Here is a 23,349-nt window from a genome sequence, read left to right as displayed (position 1 = left end):
TAACAAATAAAGTATCATCTATATCTATAGCCATACTTTTCTTTAAAAATATATTATTGAGAGTAAAGCTCTTTCTCAAATGAACAATGAAATCTACTTTGTGTGGAAAAATGGCAAAAAAAAAATGTAGTGGTACTTAATACATTTATGGGGGAATGATTACTTGTTTAGTTGTGGCAATAGCCTACTGAATTTTCATCTAAACAGTCTAGGAAAAAGGCATTTAAAATGTTTATTTGGAACATCATAGGCTGACTCCCAGACTATATATGTACAACATTTTCTTCTCTCTTATGAATTCTGTCTAGGAGAAAAGATAGAAGAATATCTGGCTATTTATTTTCAGTGTGTATTTCAGTTCCCAAAAGCTCACTGGTTTGACAGCATACCGATTCAGTTAAAATCCAGACATACTAAATATCTCCACTTGTGAGCTGAACAATACAGTTTTTGCTGATGAATACAGGAAAGAGAAATGTTTCTGGGGAATATTTGAGGAACCTGCTGCTTGTAATCCAAAGTGAACTCTAGACCCTTGGTTTAAAAAATGTCATTGCATAAAACAGATGCATTAATTCATTCATATGAGGTTAAATCATGATGGTTCCGCTGATCCTCCAGCTTTTTATTTCATTTCCCTTTCTCGGAAAAATACAACAGGCAGTCTGAGTGCAAAAGATATCTAATTCTGGCATTATATAAATGCAAGAAATAAAAACGTAATTCAGTCCCTTTGATATGCAGCAAGGCTCAAAAAGTTCTGGCTTGTAATCCTAGAAGACAGCTGTTATTTCATGCCAACACAACCAGCCAAAATGGATCAGAGATTGACTTAGTAGAAGGCAACAACCTTGTGTTTCTATGGACTAAAACATAAGCTTCTTGGCTGGAAAGGAAATATTTCAGGGATTTTAACAGAGGCCTATATCCTCACAACTAGGAAATCAGCATCTTCGAATGGCAAATGAAGAGAATTTCTAAAGCAATTGAAAACAAGGCATAGACTCTAGGGCAGTGATGGCTAACCTTTTTACCATCGCATGCCAGGAGTGGGCGGAGTGTGGGGAGGGCCGCATGTGCACATGCCCACACCCATAATTCTATGTGCCCTGCGTATTTGCACACGATTCCCCCACGCTTCCCACCCTCCTGGCACATGATAGCTCAGGTAGGCCCGTTTTTCTCTCTCCCCAGGCTCCAGAGCTTTTCTAGGAGTCTGGAGAGGGCGAAAACGGCCTTTTTCACCCTTTGCCAACGGTCCCACTGGAAGTTGGCAAACGGGATGTTTTCAGCCTCTAGAGGACTTCCGGGGGAATGGGAAAAGCCGTTTTCACCCTCCCCAGATTCCTAGAAAGGCTCTGGAGCCTGGGGAGAGAAAGAAATGGGCCTTTCCCACCACCACCACCACCCCAAGGCCCTCTGGAGACAGGAAGCAGCCTGTTTCCCTACTTCTGGTGGGCCCAGAAGGCCTGAAAATCAGCTGGCGTGTGCCGGAGCTGAGCTTGCATGCCCACCAATATGGCTACGCATGCCACCTGTGGCACGCGTGCCATAAGTTCGCCATCAAGGCTCTAGGGCTAAAACAAAGTTCTCACTGAGGATGCCTTAATAATTCTTTAAATCTTGACAGAGATTTTTAAGAGAGTTGAAAAAGCACTGAGTCTCTGCAGCACCACTAGTCTATACATTAGTAGCACTGCGGAAGCTCCCCGTCACTTAAATGAGGGGTCTCAAAACTTGACAACTTTAAGACTTGTGGACTTCAACTCCCAGAATTCCCCAGCCAGACAATTCTGGGAGTTCAACTCCACAGGTTTTAAAGTTCCCAAGTTTGGAGAGACCTGACTTAAATAATGGTGGACTTGGGCACATTCATTGATCATGCACCAAAATCTAAACCCAAATTAGCTTGGATCCTGAAACAAATGTACAATTATTGGAAGATTGGATTGCTGTTCTCACAGCTACAGACAGGGTAACCAGTTACTGAATCTAAGAAGGCAGTTAGTTCTCTTTTCCTACTGGCACTCTGTGTTTTCAGTGACTATTTATGAAATACATAAAGCAAGCAGCAGGTTTCTGGTTATTTGCTCCTCTCGATTCCATTTTTATACCAGTAGGGTCCACACGAAGCCCTGATGAGATTTGGTGGCAATGTTATGAAAAATTCAGAAACTCCAAAAGGGACAAACATTTATTGAAAGAACTAGATATAGTTTAAAGGCAAACACAAAACCTCATCTACAGATTTAGGCACAACAAAGGCTCCCAGCAATAAAAGAGTTACGTATGAGCGTTGTCATATATGCTGCATCTTCAGCTGAAACATCTATAAACTGCTGTAATTTCATTTGTGGTTTTTATATTGCATTTAACCAGCAGTCTGAGGCAGAGAGAGAAAGTTATTGCTTTCTCTCCTAAAGTGCTTTGCTTCATATCTGTCTCTTATTATTGGTGTTGTGTTTAATGTGCATGTAATGTTGTCTCTTTTGATACAGCTACGGCTCCTCTCTTCGAAACGGAGTGTGCGTATGCAGAGGCTACGCTTGATGATTTTCTGGCCTGGAGTGGAAGACAGCAACCTTATCCTTCTGGACCATTCAGTAGTTATGATTTGTGTAAATACTGGATGTATGCTGACTATAAGTACATCAATATGCTATTTGAAGACAAGCCAGAACATTTTCAGGTACATTTACTTTCCTTTGTCCTTTATTTATCTCATCAAAATGATGGGGTGATTCAGGAAATCCTGATTATTAAAGAACCTTTTTCTGGTGTACTGAAAAATCAGTGTGCTGTGGAGGGTTTTTAAAAACATTTTATTTTATTTTTAAATATTTAATTTATTTCAATGAATATTTAATTGCATTCCTAGTTTTCTTCCCAAAGATCCAAGCACTGTACAGTACATATGAGCTTTACCAGTTCTATTATCATAGAATCACAGAGTTAATAAAATTCATATAGGCCGCAGTCCAATTTTGAATATGAAAACTGAAGACAAAGCTTCCCCAGTAAATGGCTATCTACTCTTGACTTGGACATCTTCATTTGAAAGAGGCCCCGTCTTTCTGAAGAATGTATTATATTGTCAAACTATTCTTACTATCAAGAATTCCTTCTGGTATCCAGATTTCTGAAATTCGAGATGTATCCTTCTGTAACTCAATCTCATTAGATCTAGCCTACCTTCTGTCACCTTCTGCAGAAATCCCTTCAAGGATGCTTGAAGAGGACTAGCACATCCAACCAGTGTCCTCTTGCCAGACACACTCACTTCCTTTATACATTCCTAGTAGCACGGTGTTTCCCTAATCAGTAATAATCATTCCTTTCTTCTGAGTTCAATTCAGTTAGCTATAATGGTCTCTTCTTACAGTATTGCTTCCAGAATTGAATGCAGTGTCAAAATAGTCCTGTGAAGATTATTAGGCAGAAAGGCAATAATTAAGACAAGGTCACTCACTGAATGTCCTTCTTTACCTGATTTTAACCAGCTCTTCCATACTGAGTATGAATCACTATATATTTAAATTTCATAAACATATGCTATGTACCTTTATAGCAGCAGTGAAATCTGGCCGGATCTATCCGGCTCGTGTGAACCGGTAGCGCCGGTGGCGGGAGACTCCGCCAACCCCCTGGGACATCATTATGTCCCATTTTTGACTTTCTGCGCATGCACAGAAGGCTCTGCACATGCTAGAAGAGGCATGTGCACGCATAGCACGCACGCATTCCCACGCATTCCCGTTCCCGAATCAGTAGCAAAGGTAAGTGGATTTCACCGTTGCCTTATCTCTTTAAATATGTTTACCTACTTGATTCTCCCTCTCCCAAACTGTAGGATAACAACACTGGCTTATCTTATTGGGCTGTTAGAAAGAATTCTGATACATTCAATGCAAAGCAGATAAGCTATTCAATTAAACATTACATGTATAAATAAAACTATGTTGAACACTATATGTTCAATGAAAACACCATGTGATTAAAAACACAACACATAACCTACGAACTCTTTTTAGGCCATAGTCTGTAGAATGTAGGGACCTGCAATGGGATCTGTAATCCAAGAGCAGTTGCTGGATTATATGTTGCCTCTCCTTGAGGTAAATGATAAGAATCATTATAGCTTTATAGAGAGGTGAGATAGAAGGGCTTTCAATAAATAAATTTAAGAAACTGGAACATCAGACTTTGCTCAACAGTTATTCAACCAGAGGAAGAGAGAGAGAGAGAAATCTCATTATCTGTTCCTGGTGAAGTAGTTTATGCCTGCCAATGATACATACCATCAAGACAGAGGTGGGTTTCAGCAGGTTCTGACCAGTTCTGGAGAACCGGTAGCAGAAATTTTGAGTAGTTCAGAGAACCAGTAGTAAAAATTCTGACTGACCACTGACCCCACCCCCATCTATTCTCTGCCTCCTAAGTCCCAGCTGATCAGAAGAGAGTGGAGATTTTACCGTATCCTTCCCCTGCCACGCCTACCAAGACACACCACGCCCACCAAACCACGCCCACAGAACCGGTAGTAAAAAAATTTGAAACCCACCACTGCATCAGGAGTGTACATTCCCCCAAAGCCACCCAAGATGAGTAGTCATTCATAGAAGAAGGAACACACTATAAATATAATTTATTGGAAAATGGCAACCCACTTCAGTAGGCCACCCAGGAAACCAAATGGACAATAACCAACAGTTATTGTTAGGCCCCCCTCATCCACGATCTTATACAAGAGGGAGGAGCGGACCTGGCGGGTATTACGGAGACCTGGTTGGGCCCGGAGGGTGGCGTCCCTCTGGTTGAAATGTGCCCACCAGGCTTCAGAGCATTCCATCAGCCGAGGGCTCAGGGGAGGGGCGGGGGGGGTGGCGGTTATTATTAACGAGGATCTGGGTCCGAGGGAGACCACTGTGCCTCAGATAGCCGGATGTGAGTCCCTCCTTGTGAGGTGGGGCCGTGGGGTTCAGATGGGCTTGTTGCTTACGTACCTGGCTCCCTGCCGCGTGGCAACAGCCCTACCTGAGCTACTCGACGTGATAGCCACGGTGGCAGTAGATACACCCAGGCTTTTAGTCATGGGTGATTTCAACTTGCCATCCGTCGGTGAAACGTCTGAGGTGGCTCGGGAGTTCATGGCTTCCATGACGGCCATGGACCTGACCCAGTTAGTTCATGGCCCTACTCAGAGGGGAGGTCACACTCTGGATCTGATTTTTGTCTCTGGCCAGTGGTTGAGTGGTCTTGTTATAGGGGATATAGACATGGAACCCTTGTCATGGTCTGACCACTCACTCCTTCGCCTAGATCTTCGAACCGCGACCCCTCGCCGCAGGGAGGCGGATCCAATTAGATGGATCCGCCCCAGGCGCCTGATGGATCCTGATAGGTTCCAGACGGAGCTTGGGCCATTTCCTGAGGATCTAGCACATGACTCGGCCGAGGATCTGGTAGCCGCCTGGGATCGGGCGACTGGTGGGGCCTTGGACCGAGTTGTGCCTTTGCGGCCTCTGACCCGATGCCGATCCCGTGCGGCTCCTTGGTTTACTGAGGAGCTGAGGGAAATGAAGCGCCGGAAAAGACGCCTGAAGAGCGGTTGGAGGGCCAGTCTCGCTGAATCTGATCGAACACTGGTAAGGTCGCATATTAAGGCCTACCTAGTGGCGATAGAGACGGCAAAGTCTAACTACTTTTCCGCCTCTATTGCGTCATCAGGGAATCGTCCGGCCGCCCTGTTTAGGGTGACCCGCGCCCTGCTCCATCCGGGAGTGCGGGAGGATCCCTTAGAAGGCAGGGCGGAGGATTTCGGACAATACCTGTATGACAAAATCGCCCAGATCCGGGGGGATTTGGACTCTGACTGGGTAGATCAGGGCAGGGTGACGAGGAATAGTCTTGAGAATGTTATCTGGGAGGAGTTTGATGCTGTGACTCCTGATGATGTGGACAGGATTTTGGGGAGACTTAGTGCGGCCACATGTTTACTGGACCCGTGTCCCTCCTGGTTGGTACTGGCTTCCCGGGAGGTTACACGAGGCTGGCTCCAGGGTGTTATCAACGCTTCGTTGAGTGAGGGTTACTTCCCCACCGCCTTGAAAGAGGCGGTGGTGAGGCCTCTCCTCAAGAAGCCGTCCCTGGATCCGGCAATATTGGCCAACTATTGTCCTGTCTCCAACCTTCGCTTTATGGCGAAGGTTGTTGAGAGTGTGGTCGCACGACAGTTTCCGCAATTCCTGGAGGAAACATCTTATCTAGATCCGTTCCAGTCGGGTTTCAGGTCTGGGCACAGCACAGAAACGGCATTGGTCGCGTTGGTTGATGATCTCTGGAGGGCTCGGGACAGGGGTTGTTCCTCTGTTCTGGTCCTGTTAGACCTCTCAGCGGCTTTTGATACCATCGACCATGGTATCATGCTGCACCGGCTGGAAGAGTTGGGGGTGGGAGACACCGTGTTGCGGTGGTTCTCCTCCTTTCTCTCCGACCGGTCGCAGTTTGTGTTGGCAGAGGGGCAGAGGTCGACCTCGAGGCCTCTCATTTGTGGAGTGCCGCAGGGATCGGTCCTCTCGCCTCTCCTGTTCAACATTTATGTGAAGCCGCTGGGTGAGATCATCCGTGGCTTTGGGGTGAGATACCACCAGTACGCTGATGACACCCAGCTGTACATCTCCACCCCAGGCCACCCCAACGATGCCCTTGAAGTGATGTCCCAGTGCCTGGAGGCTGTACGGATCTGGATGGGGAGGAACAGGCTCAAGCTCAACCCTTCCAAGACTGAGTGGCTGTGGCTCCCGGCATCCCGATATAGTCAGTTGACTCCATCACTGACTATTGGGGGCGAGTCATTGGCCCCCACAGAGAGGGCTCGCAATCTGGGAGTCCTCCTGGATATGCAGCTGTCCTTGGAGGAACATCTGACAGCTGTAACCAGGGGGACCTTTTGTCAGGTTCGCCTGATTCACCAGTTGCGGCCCTTTCTTGATCGGGATTCCCTGTGCACAGTCACTCATGCCCTCGTCACCTCTCGCCTTGACTATTGCAACGCTCTCTACATGGGGCTCCCCTTGAGGAGCACCCGGAGGCTCCAGCTGGTCCAGAACGCAGCAGCGCAGGTAGTGACGGGAGCAGCATGGCGCTCCCATGTAACACCGCTCCTGCGCGAGCTGCACTGGCTCCCAGTTGTCTTCCGGGTGCGCTTCAAGGTGTTGGTTATCACCTTTAAAGCGCTCCATGGCATAGGGCCTAGCTATCTTCGAGACCGCCTGCTGCTACCAACGACCTCCCATCGACCCGTGCGCTCTCACAGAGAGGGCCTCCTCGGGGTGCCATCAGCCAGACAATGTAGGCTGGTGACCCCCAGGGGGAGAGCCTTCTCTGTGGGGGCACCTACCCTCTGGAATCAGCTCCCCCCAGAGATAAGGAGAATCCAAGACCTCAGTGCCTTCCGTCGCGCCCTTAAAACCCATTTATTTAAACAAGCCGGGCTGGCTTAAGATGAAATTTTTAACTGTTTTTAAATGTTTTAAACGTTTTAATTGGTAAATGAGTTTTAATTGGGCCAAATTTATATATCTTTTAATTGTTTTTAATATTTGTTCTGCATGTTTTTTAATCTGGCTGTACACCGCCCTGAGTCCTCAGGGAGAAGGGCGGTATAGAAATCCAATATAAAATAAAATAAAAAATAAAAGTTTCATGTCAACGCGGTTCTGAAAGATGAGCTTCCTATGCTACTCTTTTTTTTAAAAAAAAAATGACAGAGTGAATAGACTATACCCGTGATGGCAAACTTATGGCATCTGTTGCTCCAACCCAGTTCCACTGCACATGCACGCGTGCCTCCCGCCAGCCAACTGGTCTTCAGGTCTGCTGCGCACGTGTGGGGGGCAGGGCGCATGCGAGGGACGTGCATGTGCATGCGCAAGGTCTGGAAGACCTCCTGCACCAACCTGGAAGCCAAAACGGCATGGGGGGGACACATGTGCATGCGCGGGGGAGGGGCGCATGTGCAGGGTGCGCTCGCATTTCATTTTGGGGGTTCAGGCACGTGCATGTGCATTTGTGCGCGCACTCACGCGCTTTGGGCACTTGGCACCAAAAAGGTTAACCATCACTGGAATATATCCCAATGTGGATATGCAAAAAAGAAGTTGGAATAGTAACAGACATTATCTTCTAAGCTCAAAAATGCACAAGAATGTTGTCTATAGCCATGAAATAAAGAGAACCTCTGCTGCTTGGGTGAAAGACTTTGACAGATCGAGACAAAATAATAAACGAGAAGAAATTTCACACTGAGAGTAAACGAGTCTGTGGTTTTCCCACTCATAACATAGGCCTATGAAAGCGGAACCATCAAAAAAGATGAAGAAATATTATGAGCCTTTGAGTTGGATGGCTGGAGAAAATTGGTTGAGAATTTCTTGGACTACAAGAAAAAATAGATGAAGTAAACCCAGACTTCTCACTGGAAGCACTAATAATGAAACTGAAGTTTATTTGGGACTTACGATGAGAAGGAATGAGTCACTGGAGAGAGACACTGATGCTTGGGAAATTCAAAGGCTACAAAAAAGGCAATGGAAGATAAGGAAACTAGATAACTAATAGCAACAGCACTTAGGCTTATATACCACTTCACAGTGCTTTACAGCCCTCTTTAAACTGTTTACAGAGTCAACATATTGCCCCCAACTATCTGGGTCCTCATGATACAAATGATACAAATATGAGTTCTCAAGCATTCAGAAAAGAGACTGTTGTTGATAGCCAGTACTGGCAAGATAATGCCATGAAGAGTCAAAGCAACTGAATGACTGAACAATAAGAGAGCAACAGGAGTGAAATATTTCCTGTTCCTCTTTTCTCCCAAGTAGCAAAGACATGCTTTAAAAATGCCTGTATATTGTAATCTGATTTGGTTACAACATGAAGAGGCTTTTTTAAAAAAAATCTGTTTAAGATGCTGAGTATTATTAATGCCGTTAAACTAGCCGAGAAATTTGCTTCCATTGTAACTTGTCTTTTCTAAATTTTCATAGTGATTTGCTACTTTGCATCTAGTTTTTATTTATGTTTTTTTCCTAAGGTGACTTGAAGGGTACAAGAAGGCCAGTTTACCTATTTTTTTTTGTTCATTGTGATTAATTGAGCCATTTAGAAGTTGTTTGAAATTTAGATTGCATTGTTTATCATTTACAGTTATGTGGCTTAAGGTAATGATTCTATTACTTTAACGGGCAAATAATACCTCATGTCATCCAGAATTTTTGTTGTTGTTTTTGTTGTTAACTTGATATCACATTACAAACTTCTGACCGATAAATCAAAGGCAAGATAAATGTGTAGAGCTTAAATAGAAATGAGAGCTCTTAAAGTGACATATGGGTATATTAGCTCTGTTGTAAGTAGTAAGCAAAATAAATGTAATTCAGAAGTAATGTGCCATCTGTTATGGTTGGGATACTTACAAACTGCATTTGTTTCAGCTGCTGATCTTTTTTCTTGTAAGAAAAGAGAATGCAACCCATTGTGCCAGAATTTCAGTACTTGCCAATTCCTTTTCAGTTCATGGGATAAAAACTATTTTGCCCATAATCCATCAGATATTTATTGAAGCTGTATAGTTTTTTTTTTTTAGGAAGGGGGGTCTTTTTAAATCTAATATTATGTTCTTTCTCTTTGTCCTCAAGTTTCAACAGAATGCAGAAACCAGTTAGGTGTGAGATTAAAGTGTGGAGATGGTTATTACTGTTAACTTTATCACCGAAATACTTGTATTGGATTTAAAATTTTATGGCTGTGGAAAGCTGGAAGAGCAATTTTTCCTTTGAGGTTTCTTGAAGCTTCTGACAAATGTTTGCATTAGTCTTTTGTATTTCTTTCTTGTAGATCAAGTAATATCCTGCTGTTACCTCATTAGTGGGCAGCTTAGCATTTACCTGCGTGATTCTCCAGTGTGGAGTCTCAGAAAAATAGATATAATCTTAGAAGGAGTTAAAACTGCTTTATAGAAAATCAGTATATATTAAATATTGCAAAGGTTTATCTCTGAAGCTGGAGGAAGAAAGCTAAGAGAAAGAATTTAGGAAGAATAGTGGGGTTTTTATATGTCATATGCCATGCATATATGGATATAATGCTTCATGCTGGTCTTGTGCTAATACCCTAACATTTATATAGTATTGAATGTGAGGCAGTATTAAAAGGTCAAGCTGTGGAAGAAAAAGTATTTCTGGATTCTGGGCCATTCTTTGAAAAAACAGGTCTTGTTTTCAGAGGCCATTTTGTTTTCTAGACAGAAAACCAAAGGCCACAAGAATTATCATTTCCTGGAAGAACAATCTTCACTTCTCTCTTCCTTCTTCCACCTTCTTCATTCTTTTTTGGAAGAGAAGTAAATGTCTTGAACACAGTGGTGGGCTGCTGCCGGTCTGGACCGGTTCTAGCGAACTGGTAGTTCCAACCATCAGCTGGCCCCACCCACCCACGCCTGCCCTATCCTGTCCTATATTTCCTTCTTTCTGTCTCAGCTGATCTGTGCGACACAACTGATTTCCATGCCTCTGCTGTTCTACTGACCGGGGCTGCCTTAGAAGATAAGCACCTGAGCTTCAAATTGCTGTATTTTGAATGCTGTGCGCAAGTGCGTTAGGCGCGCGCGCAAAGTGCATGTGCGTGCAAAGTGTGCGCTCACAGAACCAGTTATTAAACTGGTTGCAGCCCACCACTGTTTGAACAAATCAAAATGCTGTAGAAACTGCAAAAAGCAAAATATACCAAAAACTCAGCATTATCTACTGTTATATTTTCTGCATACTTCCTTGTGTGGTATGTAGTTGTGATGTATGGAAAGAGCCAATGTGGTCTAGTGGTTAAGATGCAGAACTATGAGTAGGGACATCCAGGTTCAAATTCACCTTAGTCATGAACTTTATTGAGCATCTTTGCCACTTGCTTTCTGTCAGGACAACCCAACTCACAGAGTTGCTGTTGTATGAAAAATTACAGGAAGCAATGCCATGTATAGGAAACTATATGCACATTTCTTTCTCTATTGGCAGCATCAAATAGAAATATTCTGATCCAAGAATATAAATGTACATCATTGAGTCCTGCACAAAAGAATTTACCATGCTTCTTTTTTCAATTATATACTCACTTACTGTCTCTCACATACAGATCCTATGAAAATTAACAATTTATTCAAGGTTGAGGTAACAGCAGACAAGGAATTCATAACAAAACAGGGCCTCTGAAAGAAGCTTGAGTGATTTTCCTTTAACAGGAATGTGCAGAAGAATAGTCAAATCCAGTCCAGAATTCTGAGGCCCTGGTCATGATTGTCAGTCAATCCAGAGGTCAGAATTTCATGAGTCCATCCAAACAACACTCAAGAGCCGGAAATTGGTTAGTTGATTCCAACGAGGGACTATAGGTCAGAGATGCCTCTTAAATCAGGCTGTACCAGCTGCTTTTAATCAAGATAATTACTCCCTTGCTTGGTAAGGAATCTCATAGAACATCTTTGCTCTACTCTTTGCTCTCACTGTGTGTGGGGGCTGGGAGGCCTTACATCATCATCGTCATCATCATCTGACTGTTCCATCTATTCAGGTAATGCCTATATTGTATCAGCCTCAAATGATTCTTGGTTTAGTATCTCCTGAAGCTGACATTCTGCAAGTTCTGCTGACCTTACTATGACTATCCCAGCACTTCTACTAATGGGATTCTAACTGACCTGACTGCAGATATTAACACCATCAATAATACCATTTATAGCACCAATACACTGCCTCCCTTCACATCAAAGGAAAGGCAGCAGCCTGGTTCCTGTTATATGTCTCCTCTCTTTCTCTCTCTCTCCAAGATCCTCAGGTGGCTTTGGTTCGCCTGCTTCTTTGCATTTCTGTGTCTCCTCATGTTTATGCCATGCATAAGCCATCATGTTTGACAACATTCCAAAAAGAAATTAAGAGAAAAGTTACCAAGTTGCTGTTGATTTGTATACAGCTAATAATTAATCACAACTACAGAGCTAACCAAGAATAGATGGCATTAATGATGTCCTCATCATTGAAGAAATTGGTGTTGATACACTTAGCAAATTGGAATGACCTTTTGCTTATTGGATTCCTTTCATTTTTCAAAATTAATTTCAGAAGCTTCTGGACCTATGTCACTATTAATTCCTCCAAACAAACAACATTATAGAATAATATTTCTTAGATTTGCTGTACATGTAGCAAAAGATGTATACTGACACGTTACAAAGTGAAAGAATGGATAATTTGAAAAAAAAACAATGGTAGAACCTTTCTTCCAAGATTATCCAAGCAAAATAATTACATTGGATTACAAACAGACTACAAGTGTTGATTCTTTGTTTCACATGCTATGTACCCGGAGGGTTTTATCTTTCAAAGAACTTTTCTGAATGAACAATGACCATAGGTATCTTCAGGCACTCCCAATCAACAGTATTTAAGGGGAGGGGGGGGATAAAAACAGGAAGATAGCATATGTAACATCATTATCCAAACTCCACTCCTTTTATATAGATGTTGACATCACATATATACAAAAGGGATGAGACTTAAATTGTGCCACCACATCTATTGTCCTTGACACCCCCACATACACAAGTGCCCAAAAACAACAATATTAGAACAGTCAAACGTGCATTGTAATGTTACAATGCAAGTACCACAATAGCACTTAGACTTATATACCGCTTTACAGTGCTTTACAGCCTTCTCTAAGTAGATTACAGAGTCAGCATATTGCCCCCAACAGTCTGGGTCTTCATTTTATCAACCTCAGAAGGATGGAAGGCTGAGTCAACCTTGAGCTGGTGAGAATCGAATTGCCAAAATGCTCGCAGCCAGCAGTCAGCAGAAGTAGCCTGCAGTATTGCATTCTAACCACTGTGCCACCACGGCTCTAATGATGTTAATTATATCCATTGTCTGAATTGCCTTAGGGTATGCATTGAATGATGTCCAAGCCAAAATTTTGTCCATTGTAGCTGAAGTCTGCTAAATGTGATTTGGTAAAATCAAAGTTTTATTGTATTACCTTTGCGACAGGATATTCGATGGTCTGACTTTGGATTTCCTGGAAGAAATGGAAAGGAGAGCACTCTGTGGATTGGCTCCACCGGAGCAAACACACCTTGTCATTTGGATTCCTATGGTTGCAACTTGGTGTTGCAGGTGCAAGGCAGGTAAGAAGGTATAGACAATTACTCTCTTTACCCCTCTGAGAGCTTTTTCATGGTGCAAAATGCCTAGGCTCATTATTAAGAAAGAGAAATATTTTTAAATGAGAAAATTGGTATCAGTGTTAATTAAATTATTACATTAATGTCCGTATAAAAATCTTACTACTTCTGAGACAAGTAGTTACAGTATGCTTATTTGTAGGTGCAATTCCTTGTTTTCTCTCTCTTTCTCTCTCTCTCATCCACACACACAAATATATAGTATGTATTCCTTTTCTGAAAAACAACTTATTCTTTAAAAATGTACTGATGCTGGGAATAATGCTACTGCATTTTTCTATTGTTCCCGTCTGATTAGGTCACACTGAATCCATTCATAGGGGTTTCATGCATTAAAAGTTAACATAGGCTATGCAGATAGGCTACCAGCCAATGACAAGCAGAGTTGAGCATTTAAAAGTGGGGCACAATAGGAATAGCATTTAGCTGTGTATACAGTACCACCCATAGCACTTTACGGCACTCTCTGGGTGGTTTATAATTATTATTATTTTTATTTGATTTATATGCCGCCCTTCTCCAGAGACTCAGGGCGGCTTACAATGCGTTAAGCAATAGCCTTCATACTTTTGTATATTTATACAAAGTCAGCTTATTGCCCCCACAATCTGGGTCCTCATTTTACCTACCTTAGAAAGGATGGAAGGCTGAGTCAACCTTGAGCCTGGGGAGATTTGAATTTGCAGTAATTGCAGGCAGCTGAATGTTAATAACAGTGCTTTAGTCTGCTGCGCTACATTGTAATACTTCTACAATGTAGGAGCATTATTTGCAGATTGCCCCCAAACAATCTGAGTTCTCATTATACAATCTAACAAACTTTCTTTTTTCATTGTGATCGTTCCTTTTCCTTGGCTTCCCTTTTTCTCAGGGGTTACACAACCTCAGGCTCCAGTTTGCCTCAGAAGCCCACCAAATGTTGCTGCTGGCTTGTCATTTATAAACCGAGAAAGAGAAACATATTAAACGCATGGATAGCTATCCTATTTAAGCATTTATTTTAAATTATATTCAGTTTTAGTCCCAATCATGCCACTTTTTGGGGGGGGGGACACTGTTGCCCCCAGCAGAATTGTGAAGATTGATATGGATATTGGCAATATGTAGCGCTGAATAATTCAGATAATTTCCGTTGACCAACAGGAACATGGAAGCTTGTATCCTTGTATTATTTTATTTTTAGGGCAGATATTCTAATTTTAGGTTATTCAGATTTCCCTTCTTCTGAGCATTTTCCACTTTGATTTTTTTTAAAGGGGTGACCAGAAATGTAATGCAGCATTCCATAGTAATATTAGAAATTACATTTCAAACAGTTTGGAAATTGCCTTTTTCTTTATTGAGGTGCACACAGATTTTCTTTCAACTGAAATTTCTACTAAGATTTTTTTCTTAGTTCATTGCCAATTGAGACTCTGCCAGTGATCTGTGAAGTTGAGACTTCTTTCAGAGTGCACAACTTTACTTTTAATGTGTTGAATGTTGTTTGCCTTTTAACTGCCCATTCCACAAAATCTTTTGGCTTTAATAAATATTTGGGAACATCCCTCCCTTGTGTCTTCTCTTATAAATTTGCTGTCTGTGTTATGATTTATACAACTCGTTTATGTGCTTGTTTTGCTCTGGCTCGCAAGCTGAAAATGCAGCATTATGGCATACATACCCACAAACCGTTTAGAAAGCTTGTGTTTTGCCACATTAAAATGTGGGCAGAAGGTTTGTGAGTTTGAATGTAGTGAATACACAATGTGGAGAAAGCTGAAAGGATTTATTGAGCAAAGTAAACCAAAAGAGTAACTTTAATTGCGAAATATAATATAGAGAGGAAATATTTACAGACAAGGCAATGTTGAATAGAGGACTATAAATATAGGAGAGATTCTTACAGCCCTTTTACTTCCATGCTTCATCCTTGTCAGAGGACATTCCATAACTAACACATAGCAACACTCTGAGACTCAGGCCCGTGCTTAAGCTAACCTATGGGTGGGTTTTTCAGTTTACACAGTATGAGACTCTACTTGTTCATACTTTAATTTAGCACATGTATTGTTTCTTCTTCTTGGGTAGCAGTTATTGAACACTTGTGTGAAAGCACTTGTGTGCTTAGGTTGTCTGCAGATAGTTGGCCTTGGAGTTGAAAGAAAGTGAGTACTTTTGACCTAGACTACATAAGAGAACAGTTAATCACGGGGAGTAACTGGAGGGATGCGAAGCAGTGGTGGGATTCATCCAGTTATATCCGGTTCGGGTGAACCAGTAGCTGCGGCTGTGGGAGGCTCCGCCCATCTACCCGGATGTCATCATGTCCTATTTGTGTTGCTCTGTGCATGCGCAGAAGGTCCTATGTATGCACAGAGGTGGCGCGAGCAAGCGCTCTCGCTCACATTTGTGAACTGATAGCGAAGGTAAAGTGAATACCACCCCTGATGCAAAGGCTTGTTTTGAGAAATCTAAGCTATTCTATGCATATAGAATACCAAAATACCAAAGCAAAGTGTTTTTATACTGGAAAGCACAGAGAAGGACTACATCGCAAACTTCCTTGTCTATATAATCCTTTTCTGCTATAGCCCTTCAGCTTGAAGATAGGATTGTAACCAGTACCCCAAGGTCTCCAAAAACCATTAGGATGTTTTACTTAAATAGGCATACCTCCTCGGCTGAAGCCTCACTGGATGTAAAGAAACTTGTTTTCAGCTAAATATGTAGCGGAATGTAGGAAGTTGATCTTTACAAGGTTAGATGGTCTCTTGAGCCTAGTTCTGATAAGTGATATTCTTCAAGGTCTGTCAGACAGAACCATTTTACAGTTTTGCAATCTGAAGCTTTTAACTAAAGGTAGAGGATAGTAAATGCAAAAACATGTGGACTCTGCAGTCTATAGGATCCTGCTATCCCAGCAGTGGTGGGTTGCTACCAATTCTACCTGGATCAGCGAACCGGTAGTGGCGGCGGTGGGAAGCTCCGCCCACTCACGCCAGACGCTTCTGTGCATGAGCAGAAGCATCGCGTGTGTGTGCGAGCGCACAAGCAAACTGGTAGCAACGGGTTTTGCAACCCACTTCTGTATCCCAGCATGTCGATATCTTTCGGACCAAAGAGAAACAGCACGTGCTTGATCATCAGAATAGAAGCAAAGCTTCTCTTCTTTTCAAATAGCCCATAATATTCGAGGAATGGGGCTAGGCGTCTTAGTCATTTACAGGAAATACCTGATCTGACAATTACAATTTTGGACACCTTGTCTCTTTTAGCTGAAATATGGTGGCTGTTTCCTGTAGCAGAATCCTCGGAGAAAAATGGATAGATCTTTTGTCCCATTTCAAATTACAGGAAATGCAAATGATGATACAAAATACTTTGTAATGTGTTAAAGATATTCAAGCTGGGATTGATACATAATAGAAAAATAATAAGATTTAACTATTTATGTGGCATAAATTGCAGAATAAGTAACAATACGCAGAGAATGCTACCAGTTTGAAGACTAGTATTCTATTCTATGCAAAACTGATTTATCAGAATAAAAACTCAATAACAACTGACTGAAATTTGTTGTATTGTTTTTCTTTGTAATATTATCCAAGCACATCCAGTCCAAATTTATAACCTAACTGAAACACTTTAGTCTCTACAATATGTCATAACTGTTGCAGACTTCCTCACTTTAGAGTCCTCTAGAAATGTTGGATTTAAGTCACCACGATCATTTGTCATGCTATGGGGAGTGTCTAGACAACCCATCTAGAGAGGACAGGTTAGAAAAAAATGATTTACAGTACTTATAGCTATATGCACTTTTTCTGGATTTGGGCTCAAATTTTAACCAAAAAGGCAGTTCACTTTATGCTAAGTGATAGTGTGTTTAGCTTCTTGTAGCATGCTATATGAACACACCTATTGTGATTTTTGTCATAAAGCATGAATATTGTAATGGAATGTGTGGATGACCTTGGAGAAAGAGAGGAAGAGATGCTCTCTAGAAAACAATCAGACAAGAGAGGGAATTGCCCCTGAGGCACAGTGATTAAAGTGCAGTATAGCAGGCAAACTCTGCCCACAGCCTAGGGTTTGATTCTGATGGGGCTCAAAGTTGACTCAGCTTTCCATCCTTCTGAGGTCAATCAAATGAGGATTGTTGGGGGCAATATGCAAATAATTCTACATTGTAAACCAACCAGAGAGTGCTGTTAAAGCTCTATGGGGCAGTATATAATCCTAAATGCCTTTGGTATTGATTAGCTGCGGTGGTGCAGTGGCTAGAGTGCAGTACTGCAGGCTACTTCTGCTGATCACCGGCTGCCAGCAGTTTGGGAGGTCGAATCTCACCAGACTCAAGGTTGACTCAGCCTTCCATCCTTCCGAGGTTGGTAAAATGAGGACCCAGATTGTTGGGGGCAAGATGCTGACTCTGTAAACTGTTTAGAGAGGGCTGTAAAGCACTGTGAAGCAGTATATAAGTGCTATTGCTACTGCTATTAAGGGTCAGAGAAAGAAACTTAGGAAGGATCCGATCCAATGGATCAATTAAAAGTGATGTTTGGAGGTTGGTACTTGCAAGATTCTGTTAATGTAGCTTTACAATACAGTAAAATTAGCTCATCTAAATATATTTCCTGTCTGATTTTCCTGGGAGGGTTAACAGATATGCAATCTATGGTTTATGATGTGTGAATTTAGGCAGAAATTACCTATTTGCACTTGTACCATATAGAACTTCAAGATGCAAGTTTCCATTATCTTTTTCCAGGAAAAGGTGGCATCTGTACCCACTTGAAGACTCCAGACTACTGTATCCTACCAGAATTCCCTATGAAGAATCTAGTGTATTCAGCAAAGTCAATGTGCTTAATCCAAATCTGAGGCAATATCCGCTGTTCAAAAAAGCACGAGCCCACGTGGTTACACTTAATCCTGGCCAGGTATTTTCTCTGCCGTTGCTGCTTCTTTCATTAAATATGAAGTTGAATGAATGAACTGAATGTTAATGAGCTGGAACATCTAATTTAATTTATTTGTTTGTTACATTTTTATACATCGAGACTCAGTTTGGTATAGCACCAGGCTAGACACCAGGAGACAGCAAGTTTTAGTCCTGCCTTAGGCATGAAAGTAGCTAAGTGACTTTGGGCCACTTTCTCACTCTCAGCCCAATTTTCCTCACAGAGTTATTGTTATGGGGAAAATAGGAGGAGGAAGCAGTATTAGTTGTGTTTGCTATTGTCAGTTATTTATTTATTTAAAAAAGTGTGTGTATGTGTGGGTTACAGTTACAGTTGTTATAGTGATGGGGTGAAGTGGGGGCTAATCAAATAGAATAGAATAGAATAGAATTCTTTATTGGCCAAGTGTGATTGGACACACAAGAAATTTGTCTTGGTGGATACCCTCTCGGTGTACATAAAAGAAAAGATACATTCGTCAAGAATCATAAGGTACAACACTTGATAGTCATAGGGAAACAGTCAATATAAACCTTAAGGATACCAGCAACAAGGTTACAGTCATACAGTCATAAGTGGGAGGAGATGGGTAATATGAACGATGAGAAGATTAATAATAATGCAGATTTAGTAACTAGTTTGACAGTGTTGAGGGAATTATTTGTTTAGCAGAGAGATGGCGTTCGGGGGAAAAATATGACCAGTTTATATCATTTCATCTCTTCCAAGTGAAAATTGTACTTCATGAAAGAAATGAATGAAGATCTGGGGTATATTTCTTGGTATGCAAGCAACTTTGAAAGTTCTTAGGTTTCTGAAGATGGAGTAGAAGCTACCACTGTTTTGAGAGTAGTAATTTGCTCAGTTTGGACTTCAGAAATGGTTATGCGGAACCAGCCAAAATCTTTTACATTTTCATCATGATGGATAATTCCATAATGGAAACACTTGCCCAGCAGCTATCTCACTTCTATTTACAGCATGCATTAGCATTCGAATGGAAGCTTTCAAAGTAGTTTTAACAAAGTCATGTGAAAGTTGATTAATCATACTTTACCGGACGAGAGGACTACAATAAATGAGCAGCGGCCCTGTGAAGGATTTTTCTATTTGCCAGAATTTGAGGGTCTCAGCCCCATCAGCATGATGCCTTCCAAATTAATTACTCACTCCATTGTTCTAAGAATAGCTTTCATTACATAATGAGCTACTTTTCTTAGATTTCGGTTGTATCTCAGTCCCTGGAACGTGTCCTTTAGGGCAATATGACCTTCACACCAAAGAAAGTTCTTATCCCTGCTATATGTACCCACCCCTATTCACTTTTGGTATTTTCTTGGATGTACTCCAGCGTAGTCATGTATAGAATTGCATTGATGTCCTTCCAAACACTTGTCATTGCATTATATTACATTCTGTATGGCATGAAAAATGGCTATGATATGCAAAACATTCCACATTAAACCATTTCAAATTTGCAAGCACCCCATTTTTCAGCTTGAAATCCTTTCTTTTGAATGTGAAACAGCTATGTCAATTGCAAAACAGGTTGTTTTGTATATTCTTCTAGTGTGTTAAACTTGAAACAGCTTTTGAAGCACAGTTGTTCCAAATTCAGAATACTTCCAAAACACTTCTAATGGCCTGTCTTAAACTCACAACTATTACTTCACACTCAAAACAGAGTGTTTAGAATTTGAAGCAGTATAGATTTGAAATGTTTTGCATATGCCAATAAATATCTTACTGGTGCCAAAACCAAAATAAACTGACTTCTGATTGTTCTCTTTTGTTCTTCACATTTTATTTTGTTGCTTTTTCTTATGTTTCTGTTCTTTCTTAATGATAGCAAGATATTGACTTGCATTATGATTGAAAATTCAATGCAGACTGTCTATTTCAATGATTGCAAATGGTAATTGAAGCTGGAGTATCTCAATTTTTAATTAAACTTTAATTAAAAGTCAAATGTTGTTCAGAACAGAAGACTTGTAGCAGGGCTCCCAAAATTCTATGACACAGAGGAAAAGCTGAAGACCAAAGAATGCTAAAATTCTCTAAGGATTGTCATTTCAGAAATACACAATTGAATACAATTCAACATGCAAAAAGATTAAGCCAGGACTGTCTAGTGTTGAAAGAGACCAAGATGATAAAATCTTCTAGTAGTAAAGGAAGTCATTCTTTTAGTAGTACTATTGAAAAGAAATCTAAAATATTATGTCTGCAAATACAGTTACTTGAAAGTTTCCTATCAACATTACATTACTTGGTAATCTTATACTATTCTTGTTTGGCTATGAACTGTAATGAGATGGACTAAAATATCACAACAATGCGGGACTGGAAAACTGAAATAAAGGTGTGTTTTGAGATTCAGCATAGCAATAGTTGGGCACTAGATGTGATTATTAAAAGAAACTTAATGTGCCTAATGCCATCTTCTGGCCACTGTGTCTCATTTCACTACTTATCCGGATCTTGGCAGTACTGAGGAATCTTGGTTTCTGTATATATATTTTAATGCAACCTTAGCCTTATTTTTGGATGATCAGAAGCCAGTATAAAACAGTTCCATCCATTTTAGAAGATTCATCTAGTCAGTTATGAAGGCTAAACGGGGTAAAACTATGAGGTGGCTTCTTAAATCCTGCCCCGTATTTCAATCTTTGACATGATCTTTAAAGCATCTGTGTGATTCCCACCGACAGCCAAGTTCTAGTAGGCTTCTTTCTACATCACTCTTACACCTGCAGATGATAATTTGAGCCTGTGGGTTTATAATTGCTTTCTCAAAATGACAGGAGAGCAATTTGAAAGCTGCCTTTGTGAGCCTCTGAGAGGGGTGTGTGTGTGTGTGTGTGTGTGTGTATGTGTGTGTGGTTAGTAAATTAGCCTCAGCTAGCTACCTGAGTGACTCCAAAAAGAGTATTGAGGAAAAACCCAGGCTCCCAGAAGCAGCAGCAAGAGATATAGACAGCTACCAGCAGAGTGGCCTCATTTTCACACATGCAGAACTCTTCTTTTTCCATTTGTGGAGCACAAATGTAATGTGTAGATCAAAAGCTGTCATCGGGTATGGAGAAGTGATTTGATAGGGCATTAAAGGGGACTGTAATCTCCATCTTGTTAATGCTAAGATTACATTCGCAGCTCAGAGGTGACTTTTTCACTTCAAAAAAAAAAAAATCACACCCACCCTCTGAATAAACATGGAAAAGCTATGGACAGATTTTATATGGTGTAACAACTTATACCATACACTTTCTCCAGTGAGAAAGCATGAGAAGAGATACGAGTTTGAGCAACCGGTTTATGGGGGATTGTGGGAGCTGAATTCAGGACTTGAAGGGACTTGAACTTGGTTGACTTAAACAGTTTTTGTTATGTGCAATTGCATAATTGTCGGTTCAGTGGCTATAATATTTATTCAGCAACTATACTGTCTTTTTTAAGCTTCAGGGGTACATTGTAATATCCAATACACTATTCTGTTCTTCTCCTTTCCTATTTTCTACTTACAGGTTTGATCACAATAGCCAAACTAAGAGAAGCTAATTCAGGTGGTAATATCATAATCCTAAAAAGAGCCTTTGCAGTCATACACACATGCACGCATATACCCAAACTCTTCTCCCATGTCAAATGGGAGCCTTGGTACTACAGTGGTTTAAAGCACCCTGTTATTAACACAGCTGCCTGCAATTTACTGCTGGTTCGAATCTCTCCAAGGCTCAAGGTTGACTCAGCCTTCCATCCTTTCTAAGGTAGGTTAAATGAGGACCCAGTTTGTGGGGGCAATAAGCTGACTTTGTATAAATATACAAAAGGATGAAGGCTATTGCTGAGCACATTGTAAGCCGCCCTGAGTCTTCGGAGAAGGGCGGCATATAAATCAAATTTAAAAAAAAATAAATCGTAGATCTATATCATAAATAAATACATGGAGGAGAGAAAGAATAAAAAGGCTACATAAATATACATTTCTTTCCCCAGTTAGGGAAATGTGGGTATATAGATTTTCCTAAGCCAGAGTATGGTTGGTTGAATCTGACTTACTGTGTTGTTTGAACCAAAGCTTTGTGGTTTGTACACCATGGCTTATGGCTTAGTAAGATGTGTGAATTCAGTCAATTGTGAATTGGATCCTCGATTCCTCCAGAAACACCTTATCTGAGGTGGGAACCCAGAGGTTCTTCTTAGCCACAATTCCCTTACTCTATGTCTATGGCAACTTCCCAACCGCCAGGTTAGGATAACTCCCTCTTTTCTAACTATGTTTGTATGTTTATTTTATCTGCCCAACTCTAATGGGAAATTTAATGAAGCGAAGACTTTCTTTTCTGTAGTTTTTGAAGCAGAAAGGGCAACATAATTGAGAACTACTATCTTTTAGCATCTGCTTTTTTTAAAAAAACACACGATTAGTTTGGCTTTTTCTAGTCTTAGTTTAGATATTATTTTAAACGCATTATTTTACTGTGTTTATTCCTGTAAACCATCTGGAATTATAGATGAAGTAGCATTGGAATGCACATAATCAATCTTTAAAATATGTCTTACTTAATAACAGAAGCTTAATGTGATCTGTGAGAAAGGCCAGTTCGTCCCTTCAAATACCATTTTCCAGGAAAGATAAACAGACAAGAGATCGTATTTTCATTCCTAGCTTATGACCATAGTGTGAGACAGGATGGCAGAATAAATAGACTATTGTTCTGATACAGTGTGACTCTTCTGATGTTTTGAACTGATCTGATCTGTGCTCCCCAGACCAGAGTATAGATTGGAATTTGGCAGGCCAAGTGGACTCTGCGTTTCTGCTGAGGTTTCAGTCTACTTCTTGTCTGAATATCTAAATGAATCAAAATACATTTAGGTGCCCTGGTGATTATTAGCTACCAAATTTGCATTCCATTCCTCTAGCGATGTTCTCTATGTCACCTTTGATGACTTTATATTCCTTCCCAACATAAGTTCTGATATTATACTTCTATGTACCCTGTTTCCCCCAAAATAAGACATCCCCTGATAATAAGTCCAATCGGGCTTTTGAGTGCATGGTACATTTTATGGTCTCTTAGCTTTTAATTTATGATACTTCACTTG

The 23,349-nt window shown here is 41.0% G+C and overlaps 1 protein-coding gene across 2 annotated transcripts in view; it reads left to right on the top strand.

Annotated features, from left to right (window-relative positions):
• HSPBAP1 (HSPB1 associated protein 1) overlaps window positions 1–23,349 on the top strand; it is a 69,875-nt gene that overhangs the window by 35,176 nt on the left and 11,350 nt on the right. For both annotated transcript variants that reach the window (XM_060687912.2, XM_034422740.3), the window contains 3 exons: window positions 2,499–2,689; window positions 13,101–13,237; window positions 18,048–18,219. In XM_060687912.2, the coding sequence (XP_060543895.2) occupies window positions 2,499–2,689; window positions 13,101–13,237; window positions 18,048–18,219 (500 nt within the window). The remainder of the gene's footprint in view (window positions 1–2,498; window positions 2,690–13,100; window positions 13,238–18,047; window positions 18,220–23,349) is intronic.

The sequence above is a fragment of the Pantherophis guttatus genome, chromosome 1 (genome assembly GCF_059756535.1).
Source record: "Pantherophis guttatus breed Tessera chromosome 1, ASM5975653v1, whole genome shotgun sequence".
NCBI lineage: Eukaryota > Metazoa > Chordata > Lepidosauria > Squamata > Colubridae > Pantherophis > Pantherophis guttatus.
The sequence above is the reverse complement of the archived record's forward strand: the minus strand, read 5'-3'. Positions and strand labels throughout refer to the sequence as shown.